General features: G+C 54.5%; 1 protein-coding gene across 1 annotated transcript in view; it reads right to left on the reverse strand.

The window, feature by feature from the left end:
* Positions 1 to 2,161: 2,161 nt before the first annotated feature.
* The window catches only part of Col5a3 (collagen type V alpha 3 chain), a 45,738-nt gene continuing 25,620 nt past the window's right edge, over positions 2,162 to 22,279 (reverse strand). The window contains exons 32-68 of the mRNA XM_042693638.1: positions 22,038 to 22,091; positions 19,600 to 19,653; positions 19,152 to 19,196; positions 18,974 to 19,027; positions 18,821 to 18,865; positions 17,784 to 17,837; positions 17,636 to 17,689; positions 17,500 to 17,553; positions 17,260 to 17,367; positions 17,028 to 17,117; positions 16,752 to 16,805; positions 15,758 to 15,865; positions 15,550 to 15,657; positions 15,412 to 15,465; positions 14,826 to 14,879; positions 13,642 to 13,749; positions 13,503 to 13,556; positions 12,525 to 12,578; positions 12,377 to 12,430; positions 12,200 to 12,253; positions 11,799 to 11,906; positions 10,853 to 10,906; positions 10,611 to 10,664; positions 10,343 to 10,396; positions 10,191 to 10,244; positions 9,744 to 9,851; positions 9,578 to 9,631; positions 8,728 to 8,781; positions 8,225 to 8,332; positions 7,401 to 7,454; positions 7,285 to 7,320; positions 6,060 to 6,113; positions 5,601 to 5,796; positions 5,409 to 5,521; positions 4,660 to 4,728; positions 2,765 to 3,004; positions 2,162 to 2,679 (exon numbers count right to left, since the gene is read on the reverse strand). Of these exons, the coding sequence (XP_042549572.1) occupies positions 2,533 to 2,679; positions 2,765 to 3,004; positions 4,660 to 4,728; positions 5,409 to 5,521; positions 5,601 to 5,796; positions 6,060 to 6,113; positions 7,285 to 7,320; positions 7,401 to 7,454; positions 8,225 to 8,332; positions 8,728 to 8,781; positions 9,578 to 9,631; positions 9,744 to 9,851; positions 10,191 to 10,244; positions 10,343 to 10,396; positions 10,611 to 10,664; positions 10,853 to 10,906; positions 11,799 to 11,906; positions 12,200 to 12,253; positions 12,377 to 12,430; positions 12,525 to 12,578; positions 13,503 to 13,556; positions 13,642 to 13,749; positions 14,826 to 14,879; positions 15,412 to 15,465; positions 15,550 to 15,657; positions 15,758 to 15,865; positions 16,752 to 16,805; positions 17,028 to 17,117; positions 17,260 to 17,367; positions 17,500 to 17,553; positions 17,636 to 17,689; positions 17,784 to 17,837; positions 18,821 to 18,865; positions 18,974 to 19,027; positions 19,152 to 19,196; positions 19,600 to 19,653; positions 22,038 to 22,091 (2,871 nt within the window). The 3' untranslated portion in view covers positions 2,162 to 2,532. The remainder of the gene's footprint in view (positions 2,680 to 2,764; positions 3,005 to 4,659; positions 4,729 to 5,408; positions 5,522 to 5,600; positions 5,797 to 6,059; positions 6,114 to 7,284; positions 7,321 to 7,400; positions 7,455 to 8,224; positions 8,333 to 8,727; positions 8,782 to 9,577; positions 9,632 to 9,743; positions 9,852 to 10,190; positions 10,245 to 10,342; positions 10,397 to 10,610; positions 10,665 to 10,852; positions 10,907 to 11,798; positions 11,907 to 12,199; positions 12,254 to 12,376; positions 12,431 to 12,524; positions 12,579 to 13,502; positions 13,557 to 13,641; positions 13,750 to 14,825; positions 14,880 to 15,411; positions 15,466 to 15,549; positions 15,658 to 15,757; positions 15,866 to 16,751; positions 16,806 to 17,027; positions 17,118 to 17,259; positions 17,368 to 17,499; positions 17,554 to 17,635; positions 17,690 to 17,783; positions 17,838 to 18,820; positions 18,866 to 18,973; positions 19,028 to 19,151; positions 19,197 to 19,599; positions 19,654 to 22,037; positions 22,092 to 22,279) is intronic.

Here is a 22,279-nt window from a genome sequence, read left to right on the forward strand (position 1 = left end):
TCAATACATAAATCCTGGGCTGGGAAGGTGGCTTCGTGGTAGAGTGCTTGCCTAGCATGCATGAAGCTCTGGGTTCAATTCCTCAGTACCACATACACAGTACCACATACACATACACAGTGGCTCAAGTGGTAGAGCGCTAGCCTTAAGGAACAAAAAGCTCAGTGGAGCCGGGCGCTGGTGGCTCACGCCTGTAATCCTAGCTACTCAGGAGGCTGAGATCTGAGGATCCTGGTTCAAAGCCAGCCCGGGCAGGAAAGACCTTGAGACTCCTATCTCCAATAAACCACCAGAAAACCGGAAGTGGCGCTGTAGCTCAAGTGGTAGAGCGCTCGCCTTGAGCTGAAGAGCTGAGGGACAGCGCCCAGGCCCAGAGTTCAAGACTCACGACCGACCAAAAAAAAAAAAAAAAAAAAAAAAAGCTCAGTGGCAGAGCCCAGGACCCGAGTTCAAGCCCCAGGACTGGAAAAAAAAAAAAGTAAAATAAAATAAAAATCCAAAAACAGCTGGCTCACGCCTGCAATCCTAGCTAGTCAAGAGGCTTGAGATCTGAGGATCACAGTTCAAAGACAGGTTGGGCACAAACTGCCCATACAACTCTTATTGCCAATGAACCACCAGAAAAGCCAGAAGTGGAGTTGTGGCTCAAGTGGTAGAGTGCCAGCCATGAGCGAAAAAGCCTCACACACACACACACACAATTAGAATCAGGTTCTGTGGGCCCTCAGTTCACATATGCAAACATTGTGTGTGTGTGTGTGTGTGTGTGTGTGTGTGTGTGTGTGTGTGATAACCATCTCTGTACAGGGCCGCAGTGATCTCTGTCTAGATGCCTGCCCCTCCCCCCCCCCCAGCTGAGAATACTGGGTGTCAGTAATGGCTCAGGAAGTGGGTGTGATTAATTATGGCTGCTGAATATGCAAATCAGCTGGGGGCTTTCCCAGTGTGCTGGCAGTAAGACTTCACGGATGCAGGAAGTGGAGCTGGGCCACATAGGATGGTCTTCTGACACTTCTTTCAATTAGCCTTTAATTTACAAGGTTGCATTTCTCACTCATTACCAAGTGTTGGTTTCATGCACCCTCCTCATTAAGATATAGGTTAACGGTCCCTGCCCTCCCGAATGACCACAGTGGCGTGGGTTGAAATGGGCAAACGCAAGACTGGTAGATCTGCATTCAAATCCTACACTGGGGCCAGGTGCCAGGGCACACGCCTGTCATCCCAGCTATTCAGGAGACTGAGATCTGAGGATCTCAGTTCAAAGCCAGCCCAGGTGGTAAAAGTCCATGAGACTTTTTTTTTTCTTTCTGGTTGTAGGTCTTGAACTCTGGGCCTGGGTGCTGTTCCTCAGCTCTTCAGCTCAAGGCACATGCTCTACCATTTGAGCCACAGCACCACTTCCGGGTTTTTGGTGGTTTATTGGAGATAAGTGTCTCAGGGACTTTTCCTGCCCAGGCTGGCTTTGAAACATGATCCTCGGGATCTCAGCCTCCTGAGGAGCTAGGATGACAGGCGTGATCTACTGGCGAAGACTGTTTTGGCCATGCTGTGGAATCCAGACCCTCATGGAGTTAACCATCGTCCAGAGGGTCCTGGTATAGTTGGATTCCCAAGAAACTCCCCTCGTTCATTCACATAGGTGTTCTCTTCAGGTGAGATAATCCAGAGTGTGTGTGTGTGTGTGTGTGTGTGTGTGTGTGTGTAATAATAGCAGACAAAAGACAGAATCACAGTCCACTGATTTATTCTCACACTGGAGATAGGAATTCTCCCTTGGGAGGGGAGGGTGATGGGGGAGGAGGAGAGGGGGAGGGGGCCATGCTGGAAATTTCTCCTGCCATCTCCTCCCCACCCCCCATCCCCGACCCCATGTCCCTCCCCTCCCCCTCAGCCTTCTCTAGGGAAGAAGCAGATTAAATATAACCACAGGAGAGGTTGTTACCACACACACACACACAACAACAACAACAACAACAAGTCCCAGGGATAAATAGGGCAGCACCTTTGAAGGATCCTGATCTATGGCCGCCATCTTGGTCCCCACACTACCTGGTGGCAGCCAGAGAGGCCTGGGGGGGAGGGGGAAAGTGCCACACAGCTCGTGGGGGGGGGCGTGAAGGGGAGGGTCTCTGGGAGCGGGAGGGGGGTGGGGGGGGGTAGGAACATCCAGTGCTTAACTATGGCAAAAGGTAGCACCAAAGGGTTGGCAGCCTGGGAGGGTGGGCACAGGCATGGGGGGGGAGTGGGGAGGAGGAGTTCATCAGCTCTGAGTTTGAAGCTCGTTTTTTTTGGGGGGGCGCTAGGGAAGGGGTGGATAAGGTTACAGAGAAAGAGGCAGAGCACAGTGAAGCACCCCCCCCCCACCTTGGGGAACCCAGAGAACTCCCTCCTTCAGGCTGGCAGGGAGAAGACACCCACAGAAACCCATCTTCAAGACCCAGAGTCCCAGAAGCTAATAAATATGGCGCCTTCAGAGCCACAGCACGGAATCCGTCGCGTTACTTCTTTCTACCCCCGGCCCCAAGACCTTCAGCTGCTGAAGCACACGGGCCCAAGTTCAAAGCCGAATTTCTGGTTGGTCTGACCAAGGTCCGTGGCGGCCACATCCCACAGAGGCAGGAAACCCACTCGAGAAGAGCTGAGCTCCAACACGGTCCTGGCCTGCCCCTTCCGGAGCTGATGGTCAGAAAGACACACAGGACGTGAGTTCAAGGCCGAGGGGGGAGGGGAGCCCTCCCCCACCCTCCCCCCACCGCCTTACTCGGCAGCCATCGTGGGGGATCCTGATGGTAGCCGCCGCTGTCTGATTGAAGGACAGCTGGTCCCCATTGGTCCCCAAGAAGCGGAGGGAGCGGTGGTGGTCACCCGTCGCCTCATCCAGCCAGGCGACCGAGTTCTGGCACATGTAGGTAAAGCGCTGGTGAGCCGTGGCACTCAGGAGTTTCAGGAAAGTCAGCTGTACCACGTTTACCGGGGCTCCATCGGCGTCCACATATGAGAACTATGGGGGGACATCAGGGAGGGAAGGGGGTGTGTGTGCCATGGGTCCCCTGTTTTGTGAGCAAGCCAGCGCCTGGCATCTGCCTGGTGGCACATCTGTCACCCTTGCCATGTTGCACCACAGACTAGAGACCCACCTGCCCCTCACCACCACCACTCTGCTCATCCTGACGCAACTGGACCGCCTGAGTCTTGGCCATTTGGTCCAACATAGATAGGATTTTTGGTGTGTGCATGTGTGCTGATCTGGGGCTTGAACTCAGGGCCTGCGCACTGTTCCCTTGAGCTGTTTTGGGCTCAAGGCTAGCGCTCTACCCCTTGAGCCACAGCTCCACTTTTGGCTTTTTTTTGGGGGGGGGTTCACTGGAGATAAGAATCTCATAGATTTTCCTGCCCAGGCTGTCTTGGAACCATGAATCTCAGATCTCAGACTCCTCCTGAGGAGCTAGGATTACAGGTGTGAGTCACCAGTGCCAGGCTGGTAGGTTAATTCTTTTTTGGGGGAGTGGGGGTCCAGTTGTGGGACCTGAACTCTGGGCCTGGACGCTGTCCCTCAGCTCTTCAGCTCAAGGCTAGCGCTCTACCACTTGAGCCACAGCACCACTTCCGACTTTTTTCTTTTTGCTTATATGGTGCTGAGTAATCGAAACCAGGGCCTCATGCATGCAAGGCAAGCACTCTACCGCTGAGCCACCTTCCTAGCCCCATAATTCTTTATACAGATATAACTGTATTTTGCATAGTCTGGCTTAAAATAAGATAGATTTAAAATATAACTAACTGGCTTGAGGGCTGGGAAGGTGGCTCAGTGGTAGAGCGCTTGCCTCGCATGCATGAGGCCCTGGATTCAATTCCTCAGCACCACATAAACAGAAAAAGCCAGAAGTGGTGCTGTGGCTCACATGGTAGAGCACTAATCTTAAGGTGAAGAACTGAGGGACAGTGCCCAGGCCCAGAGTTCAAGAACCACGACCGACCAAAAAATATATATGTGTATTTTTTTTTGAGCTATCTGGCTGAGTAACACATTTTTGTTGTTGTTTCTTTCTGATTTTCTTTTCCTCTTCTCCTTTGGAGACAGGGTCTCACTATGCAACCCTGAGGATTATAGTTCAAAGCCAGCCCAGGCAAGAAAGTCCACAAGACTCTTAGCTTCGATGAACCATCAAAAAAGTAGCCCTGTGGCTCAAATGGTAGAGCACTAGCCTTGAGCAAAAAAACTCAGGGACAGTGCCCTTGAGTTCAAACTCCAGGACACACACACACACACACACACACACACACACACACTTGCCAGCCCTTCTTGACTGTGAGCCTTTGCTTAGGCTGTTGTTTCTGTCTGGAGCATGTTTCCTTGCCCCCCTACCTTGCTCACCCAACTTTGACTCCAGAGGAGCCGGGACCTCCAGTAGGAAGCCTTTAGCTGCTTCTAGCTCTCCTTGTGGATTTCTGCCACCTCTGCCCTTCCCATGCCAGCCTGATTGCAGTGTGGGCCGAACAGACACCTGCAGCAGGCACACCTCTATGCTGCCCCCTCCCCGCCTCCAGCCTGCGGCAGAGGAGGGTCTGTCCCCTCTCTCTCCTCCCCCCAATCCTATCACTAGTCCCCACCCATGGCCAAGCCACCCCCACGTCAGCCTCTCTCTTGTAACCCACCTTCTTCCCTCGCCGGAAGGTGCTATACCAGTTTCCAGGCTTCTCCTTGGACCAGGAGGCCAGTTTCACCTGGGGGAAGAATGGGAAGATGCGTGACTGCCCAGATGTCCCTGCTCTGGTCCTGGGAGTGTGCTCAGCAGGTGCACGAGGCCCGCCCCCAAGCCGCCCTCAACCAATGATTGGCGGAGCTGGTGGAGGAATACCCAACAACCTTGCCACGCCCCCAGGCAGCGCTCAACCAATGACTGGTGGAGTTTGTGAATGAATCCCCAGCCCCCTGGCCCCGCCCCCAGGCAGCGCTCAACCAATGACTGGTGGAGTTTGTGAATGAATTTCCCTCCCCCCACTACCTGGCCCCACCCCCAGGCATCCCGCAACCAATGACTGGTGGAACTTGTGAATGAATCCCCAGCTCCCTGGCCCCGCCCCCAGGCAGTCCTCAACCAATGACTGGTGGAGCTTGTGAATGCCAGCTCCCTGGCCCCGCCCCCAAATGGGAGGCCTTTCAGATGCCTGCTCGGCGTTTTCACCCACGGTGGTTCCGGCAGGACTGAGGTCTGGGCGGTCCTGGGGCCACCCTTCCCCTCCCCAGGGCTGGAGCTGCTTCCTGGGGCCTCATGCTAGAATGCATGCCCCAGCCCTCTCCTGGAGAGCTCCACGACCCTCGTGGAGGAGAGGTAAGACTCCACCCGAGGCCAGGTGTGCAGCGGGCGGGGAGGGAAGGGCGGGGCACGGTTCCCGTCACTCACGGTCTCGAACTTCTTGTCGGGATAGAGGCAGGTCTCCCCTCCCGCCGTGAAGTTGCAGAAAACGCGGAACGCGTCCCGCGCGCAGCCCTGATTGGGGTCAATCCAGTACTCCCCTGCGGCAGAGCCCCGGAGTGAGCCCCGAGGGTGAGCCCAGACGCCCCTGCCGCCCCCTCGGCCGCCCCGGACGCTCACCGTCGGGCAGGTGCGGGTGCTGGCGGTGGAGCTCGTGGCACATCAGGCCTGGGCGCTCGGCCGTGCCCGGCGGGCGCTGCAGCTGCGCCACCTCCAGGCTCAGCGAGTTGAGCGAAGCCAGCACCTCCTCCAGGCCGCTCTCGGGGAAGCCCAGGGCGGCACGGCGAAGACGCCTGAGCGGCTCCGCAGGGGGACCCTGCACCAAGGCAGGGATGAGGGGAGACGGAGAGGGAGCAAGGCAGAGGAGGGGGAGACAGACGCGTGGAGAAGACAAGAAAAGGTGTGAAGACCCAGGTAGGTCAAAGCCTCTGTAAATATCACCCCCAAGTTGCCACACACACCCCTTGTCACCCCCCAGACCCTCCTGGGAGCTTTCCTCCCCAACTGAACCCCTGTACATCTGGCTGAGCTGTAGGGTACCGAATGAAGACATCCCAAATCTCTGCTTTAGAAACTTACTGGAGGTCCAGGAGGACCTGCAGGCCCAGTGTCTCCGCGGGGACCAGAGGAACCCTGAAGGGAGAAAAAAACAAATCACATTGTGATGAACTCTTGTTTGTGAAGAGCATTTCCCTGCCAGCACACACACACACACACACACACACACACACACACCTCCAGGAAGGACTCAAGAGGTTCAGTACTGGGCACAAGATGCTTATTTTCAAGGAGGTGCTGGTGTCTCACGCCTGTAATCCCAGATACTCAGGAGGCTGAGATCTGTGAATCATGATTCAGGGCCAGCCAGGGTAGAAAAGCCCAGGAGACTCTGATCTCCAATTAAGTACCAAAATGCCAGAAGATCCTTGAGCAAAAAAAGCTAAGGACCAGGGAAGGTAGCCCAGTGGTAGAGTGCTTGCCTCGCATGCATGAGGCCCTGGGTTCAATTCCTCAGTACCACATAAGCAGAAAAAGCCGGAAGTGGCGCTGTGGCTCAAGTGGTAGAGCGCTAGCCTTGAGCTGAAGAGCTGAGGGACAGCAGCCAGGCCCAGAGTTCAAGCCCCACAACCGACAGGAAAACACACACACACACACACACACACACACACACACACACACACACACACACACAAAGCTAAGGACCAGTGCCCAAGTCCAAGGTCTGAGTCCAAGTCCCATTACAGGCACACACACACACACACACACACACACACGATGTGCAATTTCTTGCCAACATGTCAGATGTCCCAAATCACCATCTTCCTGTGTTTGGCAAGTTATTAGTCACTTGGCAGAGCTGTTTTCTTTCTTAGTTTATAAAATAATGGTACATCCATCAGACAATTTATGACAGCTTAGATTCAATAAAATACCATGTCACGCGTTGAATAAATATTTGTCTGTGGGAAAGCCAGTTTGAGACGGTGCCATTTCTTTTTCTTCGGCGTTAATTTTGTTTTGGCAGAATTGGGTTTGAACTCACGGGCCTCGCCATTGCTAGGCAGGTACTCTACCCTGGTGGGCCCACAGCAGGAGACCAAGAAGTTGGGCCACGCCCCTAAACGGCAAGCCACACCCACGCCTACGCCACGCCCTCCCCTGGCCACACCTCCAGCGAATAAATGCTGGTAAATGCATGGAGGCTTGAATGAGTAATTGAGGGAATGCAGAGGGCAAAGGTGAATCTGGTGAAATGGGGGGAAGGGGGGCGGGAAATGGCAAAGCCAAGGGCACAGCTACTCACCGGGGAACCCTTGGAGCCTTTCTGTCCCAGAGGGCCCTGTAGGGTAGAGACAGAGAATGCTGGGGTCTTGTCCTGGTTCACCACCATGATCCCACCCCACAAATCTCCATACTTACTGCCACACCTGGGGCCCCAGGATGGCCCAAAGAGCCAATAGGTCCGGGAGAACCCTGGAGAAGAGACATCAGGGTCACTATTAGGAGGATGCACCCCATTCCCCAGCTACATTCCTCCTCGCACATCTTCAGTTCCCTCAAAAGCAGACCCCAAACCTTAAACAAGCTTCCAGTTCCCCTATAGACACCTCCCTAAACTCCACCTTGTGTATGTGTGTGTGTGTGTGTGTGTGTGTGTGTGTGTGCACTTCAGAACTGGGGCTTGAACTCAGGGCCTGACCACCATTCCCGGGCTTTTATTTGGCTCAAGGCTAGCCCTCTACCACTTGAGCCACAGCTCCACTTCTAACTTTTTGTTGTTTAATTGGAAATAAGAGTCTCATGGACTTTTCCCACCTGGACTGGCTTTAAACCATGATCTTCAGATCTGTCTCTTGAGTAGCTTGGATTACGGGCATGAGGCACCTGCACCTTGGCTTCCAAATGCCAACTTTTAAGTTCTGGGACAGGTGTTATTTTTTTGGGTCTGGTCATGGGGCCTGAACTCTGGGCCTGGGCGCTGTCCCTCAGCTCTTCAGCTCATGGCTAGCGCTCTACCACTTGAGCCACAGCGCCACTTCTGGCTTTTTCTTTTTGCTTATGTGGTGCTGAAGAATTGAACCCAGTGCCTCATGCATGCAAGGCAAGCGCTCTACCACTGAGCCACCTTCCCAGCCCGGGACAGGTGTTATTTATTTCACCTCACACACACAACTCCCATCATTCCAGACCCAGCTTTCCCAGGTGGCGCATACCCATAGTCCCCGCCCCTCCTCCCCACTCACGGGGTCTCCCTGGGGGCCTGGAGGGCCCTGCACGCCAGGCAATCCACGGTCCCCCTTCTCACCAGCCTCCCCAGGAGGACCAATTAAGCCAATCAATCCAATATGGCCCTAGAGGGAAAAGAGGCATGGAAGGGAGGGTAGGGAATGTGAAGAACTTAGATCTATTTGGTCAGTGGTAGGGCTTGAACTCTGGGCCTGGGTGCTGTCCCTCAGCTCTTCAGCTGAAAGCTAACACTCTACCACTTGAGCCACAGCACCACTTCCGGTTTTCTGGTGGTTCATTGGAGATAAGAGTCTCCTGGACTTTCCTGCCCGGGCTGGCTTTGAACCGAGATTCTCAGATCTCAGCCTCCTGAGTAGCTAGGATGACAGGGTGAGCCACCGGTGCCCGGCTAATGCAGACATATTTTTCTCTTTGACGCTTGGGAGTAAGGAGTTTGAGAGCAGAGGGCACCTCACTCTCTCAGCTCCCTGGCCAGGTAAGAGAGAGGTGGAGGTCTTACCTTTTCCCCTTTGGGGCCCAAGTCTCCCTTCAGCCCTGGGAGGCCAGGAGGTCCCTGTGAACAGGCAAGAGTCAGTTTGGGGTTCTCAGTGTGAAGCTACCCTCATTTCAGGTGGGAAAAACCAGGGGACAGTCAAGAGATGGGAGGGACGAGGAGGAATGATGAGGGTTGGTTGGAAGATGGCCAATGAGTATAGTCAGTGGCCAAGTTCAGTGTGTGTAGTCAGTTGTAGACCATTAAGAGGGATAGAACATTAAGATGCTGGGTAGAGTAGTTCACACCTGTAATCTCAGTGCTAGGGAAGCTGAGGCAGAATGATCTGGAGCTCAAGGCCAGCCAAGACCCTGACTCAAAACAAAAAACAGGCCATGGGTGTGGCTTCACAGTGGGCGTGGCTTGTTAAAGGGGCGTGGCTTGGCAGTATGGGTGTGGTTCTGCCGCAGGGCGTGGTTCTGCCGCAGGGCGTGGCTCTGTGGCAGGGGGCGTGGCCCCATAGTTAGGAATATAGCTCAGCTGTCTAGCACACACTAGGTCTCAGTTCCATCCCCAAGCACAACAGAAAAGCAATGCAAAGATGGAGAGTGGCTGTGGGCGGTCAGTGTAGACACTGGACACGGTGGCTCATGCCTATAATTCTAGCTATATGGAGGCTGAGATTGGGAGGATCATGATTTCAGGCCAAGCTAGATAGAAAAGTCTGCCAAGAGTCCATCACCACCGAAGGAATCTGGGCCAGGTGGGACACGCCTGTCATCTAAGCAATGACAGGAAACATAAAAGTAGGTGGATCGCTGTCCAGGCAGGAGCCCAGGCAGAAAGTGAGACCCTCACGAACAAAGAAGTCTCTTACCAGAGGACCTGGAGGGCCCATCAGCCCCGGGGATCCCAGGAGGCCTGGTTCACCCTAGGACCAAACAAAACCAGGGTAGGCTCTTCCCAGCTAGCACCACTGAGTCAGCTCTACCCAGCTGTGACCTCCCTCCCTCCCCACATTCCCAACACCCCCCCCCACTCACCACAGGGCCAGGAATTCCTGGAAGACCCTCAGGCCCAACACGTCCAGGCGGCCCACGAGCCCCCACTGGGCCTGTCCGTCCTGGGGGTCCGTCAGACCCAGGGTCTCCCTGAAATGAACAGAGACAAAGGAGGGGAAAGAGAGTCACCGGGAACCAATGGTGACCGGTGACTCACGCCTGTCATCCTAGCTACACAGGAGGCTGAGAGCTGAGGATCGCTGTTCAGGGCCAGCCCAGACAGGAGAGTCAAGGAGATGCTTATCTCGAATGAACCACCAGAAAACCAGAAGTGGTGCTGTGGCTCAAAGTAGGAGAGTGTTAGCCTTGAGCAAAAGAGCTCAGGGACAGCGCCCAGACCCAGAGTTCAAGCCCCACGACTGACTCAAAACAAAGTCATGATGCTGCCCCAGCGCAAGGACCTCCCCAGGGTATGGGGGGGGGTCTCACCTTGGCACCTCTCTCCCCTTCTCTTCCTTCTGGACCCATGCGGCCGGGAGGCCCCTGAGGAGGGAGAAGGGGCTGAGTGTGAGGCTGTGGGCTGAAGGGCACATCTCTGGGGACAGGGAACCCCCCCCACCAGGATTGTGGGTACCACTCACCCTTTTGCCCGGGGAACCCCGAGCACCAGGTTCCCCAGAAGCTCCTGGTGGCCCCTGGGAAGAAAGGGCAGAGGGCTGAGGGGGACTGCACCAAAGCCATGGGACCCCAGATACCACCCTGGCACCATCACCCTGCTTGCCTCCCCCCTGGAAGCTACACACTTTCAGGGGTTCCCCCCCTGAGGAGGGAAATGCAGGGTACTGCCAGCCCATCCTTCTGGGTCCTCATGTATCCACCATCAACCCCACTCCCCACTCCCCTACTCACCGGTCCCCCGACATCTCCAACGTCTCCCTTCTCCCCAGGGGGGCCATCAGCACCCTAACAGGATTTTGAGAAGGAAGAGATAGCATTAGGGGGGGAAGGTATACCCCGTGAGAATTGGGGAAAGTGAGGGCTCTCTGCTCCACACCTTGCTCAGGCCTGGGGAGGGAGACAGGGCGTGGGTGGGGTGGGGTGGGGACAGGATTAGGGGGCACACTGGGTGGTGGGGGAGGGACCACCCTCACCGGAACTCCAGGATCTCCTGGGGGCCCCAGATCTCCGGGGAGCCCCGTGGGGCCCTGAAAGACAAAGGATTCATAAATCACATCACTGGGTTAGCAAGAGGTCATTGATTTATTCTATTCTCAGTATTAATAATAATTAATTAAGTTAGTTAGTTGGTTGTAGGGGCTTGAACTTAGGGACTGGGCGCTGTCCCTCAGCTCTTCAGCTCAAGGCGAGCGCTCTACCACTTGAGTCACAGCGCCACTTCCTGTTTTCTGGTGGTTCATTGGAGATAAAAGTCTCACAGCCTTTCCTGCCCGGGCTGGCTTTGAACCGTGATCCTCAGATCTCAGCCTCCTGAATAGCTAGGATGACAGGCGTGAGCCACCGGCACCCAGCCTGGCCCTGCACCCCAAGCTCTACCAAGAGACAAGCAGACCTCAACCTGCACATCGTCCAGCAGGGACCAGCCTTGACCTTGACCTTCCAACAAGGTGAGAATGATGCCGTTTGAAATTGCCTTTTACCCCACAGCAACCGTGGCTCATGTAACTCACGCATTCGTTCATTGCTTCATTCACTCACTCATTTCAGTGCTTCACGCTTCCACCTACTCACTTACTGCTTCATTCATTCTTCCACACATTCGTTCGATTCATGCCTCCACTCATTCATTCATTGCTTCATTCACCTGCTTATTCATTCATTGGCCCATTCATCCATTCAGTGCTTCAGTCTTCCACTGATTCATTGCTTCCTTCGCCCATTCGTTCCCTGCCTCATTCATCCGCTCCTTTGTTCTTTGACTCATCCATCGACCCCTTCATTCATTCTTTCCTTCCCAGCTTTACCCTTTCACCATCCACTCGCTCAGCCCTGTCCTAAGTTGTTCACAGGATCACTAAATCCGAGAAAGGACTGCTAGCTGGAAGTGTACCCCGATCTTTACAGCGCCCCCAGACTCACCATGCTTCCTTTAGAGCCATCTTCTCCAGGTGGCCCTTTCTTGCCCGGGGCTCCAGCAGCCCCCGATGGGCCTGAGTCCCCCTTCTCGCCAACTTCACCTTTGGGTCCCTTGCAGAGACAGAGGTCAGAGGTCAGAGATCAGAGGTCAGAGTGACCTGGCTTCTACAGGAATAAGCTGGTATCAGGCTGGGCTAGGGCTTTTCTGGGATCGGGGGTCAGAGTTGCTTAAGGCAACACAGGGTCAGAGGTCAGGGACACAGCTGGGACTGAAGTGTGGGGCCCAGCTGGTCCAGATGCCCCCAGCCATGCCCTCGCACAGTGCTCAACCTGCACAGCCCTATACCTCCGAGTCACCCAACATGCCAGGGGATTGGGGGTTTCCATATTGAATAGAGACTCACTGGAATGCCTGGAGATCCAGGGAGGCCTGGGTCTCCAGCCTCGCCCGGCTCACCCTGTGGAGGGCAGAGAGAGATCAGGAAGACAGACAAGGCAGACGAGGAAAAGGCTCGTCAGTACAGACACCCCAATACTGGCAGGTTTGACCCCCATTTTCCCTCCCTCTGCCTTTCTCTCACCTTCTCCCCCACAGAGCCTGGCTGGCCAAGTCCTCCTGGGAGCCCGGGTGGGCCCTGGGATACGCAAGAAGGCCAGGTAAGAGGGGGGAAGCCTGCAATCCCTTCCCTCCGCTTTGAGCCATCCTGCCCCCACCTCCAGACTGCTTACCTCAGATCCACTGGGGCCATGAGGACCCCGAGGGCCAGGAGCCCCATTGGGACCCTGTGAGAAGATACAGTGTTACCCATGACTCCCCAGAACTGCAGTGTACAACCTGTACCTGCTGTCCACGGGGGGCCCTCTGGGCAATCCAGGGACTTTCAGCTAGCTAACCAGAAATAGCAGGACACAGGGAGCTCACACCTGTCATTCCAGCCATTCAGGAGGCTGAGATCTGAGGATCCAGTTCAAAGCGGGCCTGGGAGCTGTCTCTCAGCTCTTCAGCTCAAGGCAAGTGCTCTACCACTTGAGCCACAGCACCATTTCTGGTTTTCTGGCGGTTCATTGGAGATAAGAGTCTCACGGGCTTTCCTGCCCGGGCTGGCTTTGAACCGTGATCCTCATATCTCAACCTCCTGAGTAGCTAGGATTACAGCGTGAGCCATGGGCACCCAGCCCAAGTCCACAAGACTCTTACCTCCAATGAACCAACAACAACAACAACAACAAAAACAAAACTAGAAGTGGCGCTGTGTCTCAAGTGGTAGAGTACTGGACTTGAATCGAACAGCTGAGGGACAGTGCCCAGGCCCAGAGTTCAAGCCCCACGACCCACAAAAAGAAAAAGCTCAGGGAGTGCACCCAGGCCCTAAATTCAAGCCCCAGTATCAGCACAAAAAAAAAAAAAAAAAAAGATGCTGGGAATGTGGCTCAGTGGTAGAGTGTTTGCCTAGCATGCATGAAGCCCTGGGTTCCATTCCTCAGCACCACATACAGGGAAAAAGCATGAAGTGGCGCTGTGGGTCAAGTGGTTGAGTGCTAGCCTTGAGCAAAAGAAGCTCACACACTGTGCCCAGGCCCTGAGTTCAAGCTCCAGGACTGGCCAAAAACAAAACAAAATTAAAAGACCCCTTATAAATGAGCCCCAGAATGGATGGAAATGTCGCTTCCCCGCCCCCCTCCCGCTCCTTTCCTGGGAATCCGTACCATGGATCCTACATCTCCGACCTCCCCTTTCTCTCCAGGAGGGCCTGGAAGTCCCTGCGGAACAAAGAAGCAAATATGGGGTCCAGGGTGTGGGGAAATCAGAATGGCCACCTACCCCCCCCCAAACTCAGACACTCACCTGCAAGCCTTGAGGGCCGATCACACCCACAAAGCCCCTGACTCCTTCATTTCCCTTCTGCCCAAAGAGGCCTGGGGATCCCCGGCGTCCCTGAGCCCCGTCAGCCCCCTGGACAAGGGCAGAGAGGAGTTGAGGGTCCAATCAAACAATGGTCAAAGGTAAGGATTGAAGTGAAGGGTTGGGATTTTGTTTGGTTAGGAGTTGGGGTTCTAGTAAAAGTCAGGGTTAAGGAATGGAATTGGGGGTTCAGAGGAGAGATGAGATGGGGATTGATAGAGACAGTTTGGGGGTTCAGGTTATGGCCATGAGAAGGGTTTGTATGAGGTTAGAAAGGATTAGGATCAGGCTTAAGGTTTGGGTCTGCTATGGCTTAAATGTGACTCTCAAAGGTTCATGTGTTGGGCCAGGCATTTGTAGCCCATGCCTGTAATTCCAACCACTCAGGAGGCTGAGATCTGTGAGGATCCCGGTTCAAAGCCAGCCTGAGCAGGAAAAGTCCGTGAGACTCTTCTCTCCAATGAACCACCAGAAAACCAGAAGTAGAGTTGTGACCCAAAGAGCACTAGCCCTGAGCAAAAGAGCTCAGGAACAGGCCCTAAGCCCTGAGTTCAAGCCTATGACCGACAAAAAGAAAAAAAGTAGAACAGAGACCTGCGCTGGCAGGCTTGCATGGACGTCACCATAGCATTAGAAAATGAAGGCAAGGCTGGGCGCCAGTGGCTCATGCCTGTCATCCTAGCTACTCAGGAGACTGAGATCTGAGGATCATGGTTCAAAGCCAGCCTGGGCAGGAAAGTCCGTGAGACTCTGATCTCCCATAATCCACTAGAAAAATGGAAGTGGCACTGTGGCTCAAGTGGTAGAGCACTCACCTTGAGCTGAAGAGCTGAGGGACAGCGCCCAGGCCCAGAGTTCAAGCCCCATGACCAACAAAAAAAAAAAAAAGAAGAGAAAGAAAGAAATAAAATGAAGGCAAGGCTAGACTCTAAGCCAAAGTTCAAGTTAAGGTTTGGGTTGGGGACTAGGCCAGGGTTTGATTCAGTGGCAGATGTGAAGAGAAGGTTTGAGGAAATTGGGGAGAGATGGCAAGAAGGCACCATGGAAAGGAGACCGAGGTGGGGATTGAGTCAGTCATGGAGAGAAATGTTCTCTCTTCCCACTGAGGATCCAAAGCAAGGACTCACCGGGGGGCCTGGGTGTCCCACAGGACCCCGAATTCCTATTGGTCCAGGTGGGCCCTAGGGGAAAGGACAGAATAGAAAATTCCCTTAGTGCAGGGCACCGGTGGCTCACGCCTGTCATCCTAGCTACTTAGGAGGCAGAGATTTGAGGATCCTGGTTCAAAGCCAGCCCGGGCAGGAAAGCCCATGAGACTCTTATTTCCAATGAACCACCAGAAAACTGGAAGTGGTGCTGTGGTTCTAGTGGTAGAGCTGAAGGACTAAGGGACAGCACTCAATCTCCCCCCCTAAAGAAAGATTTCCTTAGCTACCAGGTGTGGTAGTGCACCCCTGTAATCCCAGCTACTCAGGAGGCTGAGATCTGAGGATCACAGATCGAAGCCAGCCCAGGCTGAAAAGTCTGTGAGACTCTTATCTCCAATTATCCTCCCAAAAGCCAAAAGTGGTGCTATGGCTCAAGTGGTAGAGCACCAGCCTTACTCATGCCCAGAGATCAAGCCTCCCCCTCCCACACAAATACTCAGCAAGACAAACATCCCCAGCCCATCTGGACATTTATTACTGGGGTCCTCCCCTCCGCATAACTCACCGCATCGCCCTTGTCTCCTTTGCTCCCTTTGTGGCCAGGGGCCCCCACTTCTCCCTGGGGAAGAAAGAAGGAAGGGAGGATGGAGCCCCTCCCCCCGTCCCCTCCCCCCAGACCCTCCCTTGTCTGCCAGCCCCTCACCTTGTCCCCTTCCTCTCCAGAAGGCCCAGCAGCTCCAGGGGGTCCCTGGAGCCCCAGGGGTCCTGGCACCCCGTCTTTGCCAGTGGGGCCAGGGGATCCACGTTCTCCCTGATGGGGGAGCAATTAAAAAGGGGGTGTTAGGGCCGAAAGGCATTTGCGGGAGCCAGGACCCTAAGGTGCTGAGGGATGGGATGGGCAGCACACTTACCGGGGACCCCTTCTCTCCTACGGGACCCATCGGGCCTTCACCTCCACTTTGGCCAGGAAGCCCAATGCCTCCAGATGGGCCCACAGGACCCCGCTCACCGGGGGAGCCCTGAAAATGGGGTGGAGAGAGAAATGACACACTTGTAATGGCTTTGGTTTGTGTCAGTTTCCTCCTCCTCCTCCTTCTTCCTCTGTCCTGGGGCTTGAACTCAAGGCCTGGGCATCGTCCCTGAGCTTCTTTTGCTCAAGAATCTACCACTTAAGCCACAGTGCCACTTCTGTGTTTTTCTGACTAGTTCATTAGAGATAAGAGTCTCACGGCCTTTCCTCGGCCCAGCTGGCTTCGAACTGTGATCTTCAGATCTCAGCCTCCTGAGTCGCTAGGATGACAGCTGAGAACCACTGGCGCCTGGCTTGTGTTGATTTTTAATCAAGAGACCCAGCCAGGCACTGGTGGCTCCAAGTGAGCTCTCTTCCTCTTAAGCCACAGCTCCACTTCTGGTTTTCTGGTGGTTCATTGGAAATAAGAGTCTCATAGACCTTCCTGCCCCAGCTGGCTTTGAACCTTGATCCTCAGATCTCAGCCTCCTGAGTAGCTAGGATGACAGGCGTGAGCCACCGCGCCACTCTGGCTATAGCGATTTGACACACTACCCTACCAATGGCACAAAATTGGGTGTCTCTGGTCTGACTGACCCCAAAGATGACCCCACTCAGAATCTGACCCCACTCAGATTTCTCTGAGTGACACACTATCCTACCAATGGCACAAAATTGGGTGTCTCTGGTCTGACTGACCCCAAAGATGACCCCACTCAGAATCTGACCCCACTCAGATTTCTCTGAGTGACACACTATCCTACCAATGGCACAAAATTGTGTGTCTCTGGTCTGGCTGACCCCAAAGATGACTCTGGTAAGACCTGGCTTCTATGAGACCCCAAGAAGCCTGTACCCCACTCTCCTCCCAGCAGATAGATGTGGGCTCGACTTACATTGGCCCCGATGGGACCAGGAGGCCCCTTGTCACCCTTCAAACCAGTGGGTCCCTGAAGGAAAGAATCGGCCACAGTTATGAGCCCCCCAAGGGAACCCCATGTCCTGTCTTCCCTGCGGGTGCACCCCCCAGCCTGACTGCTTTATCCACAGTGACCCCAGGGAACCTCCACCACAGCTCCACACCTGAGCTTCTTCTCTGCTTCCTAACCCCCAAAAGTCACATGTGGGGACGGGCATGGGGTGGGGGGGGAGGGAACCCCAATGATACTCACGGGATCCCCGGGGGCTCCTTGGGGACCAGGAAAGCCTGTGGGCCCAGGTGGCCCCTCCTTTCCGAGAGGCCCGAGGGGTCCCAGTTCACCCTGCAGAAGTGCAGAAGGGAGACAGGTCAGCCTACAGAGATGGGGTGTCTACCCCCCAACCTTAGAGTCACAGGCAGATTCCACCTCCCTCAAGACTTCCGGGACAGCCACCCAACGTCTCCCGTGGGGGCCATCCACTCACCTTGGCGCCCTCTCTGCCCTCCAGGCCTGGGAGCCCCTGCTCCCCAGGAGGTCCCGGGGGCCCTGGGGGGCCCCTCTCACCCAGAGGCCCCGCGTCCCCTATCTTTCCCTAGGTAGGAAAAGGACATGTTGTGATTAAGGGGGCAGTTTATGGGGGTTGCATCAGAGATCCCCTTCCTAGCCATGTTCCCCCAATTGGTACAAAATGGGGGGAACAGGCACCCATGGGATCCACTTTTACCTGTGGGCCCAGAACACCGGCGGGTCCAGGCGGGCCTGTCTGACCTTGGAAGCCCTGGGGAGAAAAGGGAAGGTGGGGTGAGCATGGGAGAGGAAAACACGGACGCTGTAAAGTCTGGGGTTAAAGGATCACTCACCAACTCTCCTCTCGGCCCGGGGTGCCCTGATACCCCATCTTTCCCTTGAGGACCCTGGTAAAGTAGAAGAGTCGGGGTGTAGATACAAGGCCTTCCCTTTCCATGTCCCCTCCCACTTGACCCCACCAATCAGGGTGAGCTCACTCACAGGGGGCCCCTTTGGCCCAGGGAATCCTGGGGGGCCTTGTAGACCAGGGAGGCCCTTGAAATGAAATCAGAAATTATTATTATTATTATTTTCTTCCTGCCTGCACTGTCCCTGAGCCCCACATCCCAAACTAGCACACAGCCAGGAGTGGTAGTGTACACCTGTAATCCCAGCACTCAGGAAGCTGAGGCAGGAGGATCAAGCGCTCAGTCAGAGCCAGGCCCTGGTGACTCACGCCTGTCATCCTAGCTACAGGAGGCTGAGATCTGAGGATGGAAGTTCAAAGCCAGCCTGGACAGAAAGTCCATAAGACTCTCATCTCAATTACACACACACACACACACACACACACACACACACACTAGAAGTGGCTCTGTGGCTCAAGTGATAGAGTACTAGCCTTGAGCAAAGGAAGCTCAGGGACAGTGCCCAGGCCCTGAGTTCAAGACCCAGATCTGGCATAAAAGAAAAAGGAAACAAAGAAGGAAGGAAGGAAGGAAGGAAGGAAGGAAGAAAGGAAGGAAGGAAGGAAGGAAGGAAGGAAGGAAGGGGGAGGGGAGGGAGGGAGGGAGGGGATGGAAGGGAAGAAGAGAGGGAGGGAGGGAGGGAGGGAAAGAGTACAAGAGAAAGAAAAGACTTCAGTCAGTCTGGGCTACACAAAAGAGACCCTATCTCAAACAAAATCACTGGCACTTTTGAGTGCTTCCAGTATGCCTGGCAGGGCTGAGCTACCTGACATCTGCTGCCTCCTCCCCCTCCCCCTCCCCCTCCCCCTCCCCCTCCCCCTCCCCCTCCCCCTCCTCCTCCTCCTCCTTGTTAGTTGTGGGGTCTGAACTCTGGGCCTGGGCGCTGTCCCTCAGCTCTTCAGCTCAAGGCGAGCGCTCTACCACTTGAGCCACAGCGCCACTTCCAACTTTTTCTGCTTCTGTGGTGCTGAGGCATCGAACCCAGGGCTTCAGGCATGGGAGGCCAGCGCTCTACCACTGAGCCACCTTCCCAGTCCCCTGGGCTTCTCTCTGTCTCTGTTTCTCTCTTACCTTTTCTCCAGGAACGCCAGTGGACCCATCCTGACCCACATCACCCTAGAAGAAAGCAAAAGAGACTCAAGCCACAGAGCAGTAGAACTGGAATGGGAGGATGGGGGGGCTGAGGGACTGGGGGGGGGGTCTTGGTTACCCGCACACTCCTACCTTGGGGCCTGGTTGCCCCGTGGCCCCCGGCTGTCCCCTCTCTCCTCTGGAGCCCTGCACAGAAACAAAGCAGGTGACACCGGGAACAGGCTCCTCCCCTCCCAGATGCCATGACCCCGCCCCTTCCTCAGCCCACCACGCCCCTCCTCCCTCCCCAAGACTCAACCAAGCGTCTTACTGGAGGCCCCCGCTCTCCTTCCAGGCCTGGCTGTCCTGCTTTACCCTGAAAAGCAAATTCATTCATTGAGGGGAAAGCAGAGGTAGGGTGCCAAGTATGACAGACATGCGAATGCAGCTCCCCCAAAGATGTCTGCCGCACACTACTCACAAGCTTACACACGCGCACACACACACACACACCATTTATGCTCACAACCATGCAAACAAAGAAAAGACCACAGACACTCAGGCTGGGCATTGAGATGCACGCCTGCAATCCTAGCTCTGCAGAACTTCACGGAGCTGAAGGATTGTGGTCTGTGGATGGCCCCAGACAAAAGCATGTAGGCACAGCACCTTCTAAACCTAACACCCCGGCTACACACACCCAGAGCCCACCTCGACTGTGTGCAGAGGTATGCTGTTCCCCTCCCCAAACCCTTCCCTCTCCCAACTGTACAGCTCACCCTCTTTCCTTTCTCTCCCAATGGTCCTAGCGGACCAGGAAATCCAATCGATCCCTGAGAAGAGATAGAAGTGAGAGTTAGGTGCTCTATTCCTCTAGGGCCATTCCAGTGGCTTCCTTTTTCCAGAGCAGCCATCTCTCCTCCTCCCCTTCCCCTGTCCACTTCTCTGGCCACTTCAGCCACACTGTCCTCCTCTGTGTCCCCCAAACACATACATCTCACATTTCTGCCTCAGGACTTTTGCACAGGCTGAGCCTCTGATGCCCTGCCCCATAGCCAATAGATTCTGGCCAGCCTCTGTTCAGGGAGCGTCTGTCAAATTCCCATGAACATCTGCTTGCAGAAGGGCAGATGTCTACTTTGCTACGGTGCTCTGAATGTAATCCCAATCCTATTTCTGTCTTGTATATTTGCTATTGGGAATACTGTGATTTCACATGCAAAAAAAAAAATTCTCAGAGCTTTAGAAATATAAATTGCAAAAGCAAGATGGTTAAGGGAACTCAAGCAAAACCACTAGAAAGAAAGTTTGGCTGGGGGGAAGATGGGGGGATGAAATTACATGTAGAACACAAAACATGGTACTCTGGAAGAATTCTGCACCCCAATTCCTTTCCCAGAATCTTTAAGTTCCCGAACAATTTCATATAAACACAGATGAGAAATGATTACGATGTAACACTGGACAAGTCTCACCCACAAAAACATGGGCAGACAACTGTCATTTTTTTATAAGAGAGGAAGCACTGTCATTGAGTCAAGACAGGTTCGATCTGTGTTTCTTAGAGTTCTCCTCTGACCTGATTGGGGTGGAGTCTTCCATGACAAATAGGCAGTGGAGATTTGCTGCAGGGTGTGACAGTATTAGGGTGGGGGCTCTTTAAGAGGTGGAGCCTAAGGAGAGGTCTTTAGGTCCTTGGGACCCATGGAAAGGGATTAATGCAGTTCTGTAAAAGGGTTGCTCTACAAACGCAGGACTGAAGGGCTGGGAAGGTGGCTCAGTGGTAGAGCGCTTGCCTTGCATGCCTGAGGTCCTGGGTTCGATTCCTCAGCACCACATAAGCAAAAAGAAAAAAGCTGGAAGTGGCGCTGTGGCTCAAGTGGTAGAGTGCTAGCCTTGAGCTGAAGAGCTGAGGGACAGCGCCCAGGCCCAGAGCTCAGGCCCCACGACCGGACCAAAAAAAAAGCAAGACTGAGCTAGGCACAGGTGGCACACACCTGTAAAAGGAGGCTGAGATCTGCGGATCCTGGTTCAAAGCCAGCTTGGGCAGGAAAGTCAGTGAGACTCTATCTCCAACGAACCACCAAAAAGCTGGAAGTGGATCTGTGGCTCAAATGGTAAAGTGCTAACCTTGAGCAAAAAAAAGCTCAGATACAGCACCCAGACTCTGAGTTCAAGCCCCAGGACTGGCACAAAAGAAAAAAGCAGGGCTGAGGACTGAGGACTAAGGTGTAGGTCTATTCTAGGGGTGTGGCTCAGAGTTAGGGTGTGGCCGGTTTATGAATGGGCTTGGTCTGTAGCGGGTGGGCATGCCCAGTTGTGGGCATGGCTGGTACTGGGAACATGGTTGGGCTTTGGGTGGGGGGGAGGTGGTACTGTGCTAAGAGTGGCTGGGGTTTAGGGGCGTGGTCCGGTGCTGGGGGTGTGGCTCTTGCTGGGGGTGTGGTCCAATCCTAAAACCCAATGTCAGAAGAGTGCTCCAGTGTTTCGGGTTTGTCTAGAGTGCTGGGGGTGGGGCCTGGTCACTAGGGGGAGGGGCCAGAGTGTGAGTGGTCGGGCTCAATCACAGGACCTGGTGTCAGGGGCGTGACCTGTGCCACGGGGCATGGCTGCACAGCAGAGCAACTCACTACTAACAAGCTCTAGGTCCTGTGCTCCCCGAGGATGCCATCCACCTTGTTGAGCGTGTGACCAGGGGGACCCTTGCCAAAGGCCAAATCCGTGGGGCAACCTGATCTTGAATTTCAGCCTCCAAACACTGAGCTAGACAAACCTTCCTACTTTATAAAGGACCCAACCTCGGGCATTTGGTTACAGTGACAGAAAACAGATACATCTCCCCTCACTGACTCGGTAGATGGAGCCACCCGAGTCACATCAAATCACTGTGCCAGGTTTGGTTTCGTGGTGGGGCTTGAACTCAGGGCCTGGGCACAGTCCCTGAGCTTTTTCTTGTTGTTTTTTCACTCAAGGCTAGTGCTCTGTCACTGGAGCCACAGCTCCACGTCCGGTTTTCTGGTGCATAATTGGAGATAAGAGTTTCACAGACTTCCCTGCTCCGGCTGGCTTTGAACCACCATCCTCAGATCTCAGCCTCCTGAGTAGCTGGGATTACAGGCGTGAGTGCTTGGACAGCTCCACTCACAAACCAATGCCTGGTCTCCCAGCCATAGTCCCTTTCCTGAGTCCACCCACCTCCAGCTCCCTGGCTTCTTACCTTGGGTCCTGGACGTCCGGGGTAACCAGGGAGGCCAGGCACCCCAAGTTTGCCCTGCCAAGAAAAGATGAGACAGGAGGTCAGACACTGCCAGCTGGAGGTCGGAGGGGAAAGTTCAGGAAATATGAAGCAGCTAGAGATGAGGCGGAGAGAGTGAGTTCAAGTCCTGCTGACAGCTAAGGTCCTAGGAGAGGTCACTGCAATTATGGCAAAAAAAAAATCTCAATTTCCTGGTTTATGAA

Source organism: Dipodomys spectabilis, unplaced genomic scaffold (assembly GCF_019054845.1).
Source record: "Dipodomys spectabilis isolate Male_0828 unplaced genomic scaffold, ASM1905484v1 ptg000173l, whole genome shotgun sequence".
Lineage (NCBI taxonomy): Eukaryota > Metazoa > Chordata > Mammalia > Rodentia > Heteromyidae > Dipodomys > Dipodomys spectabilis.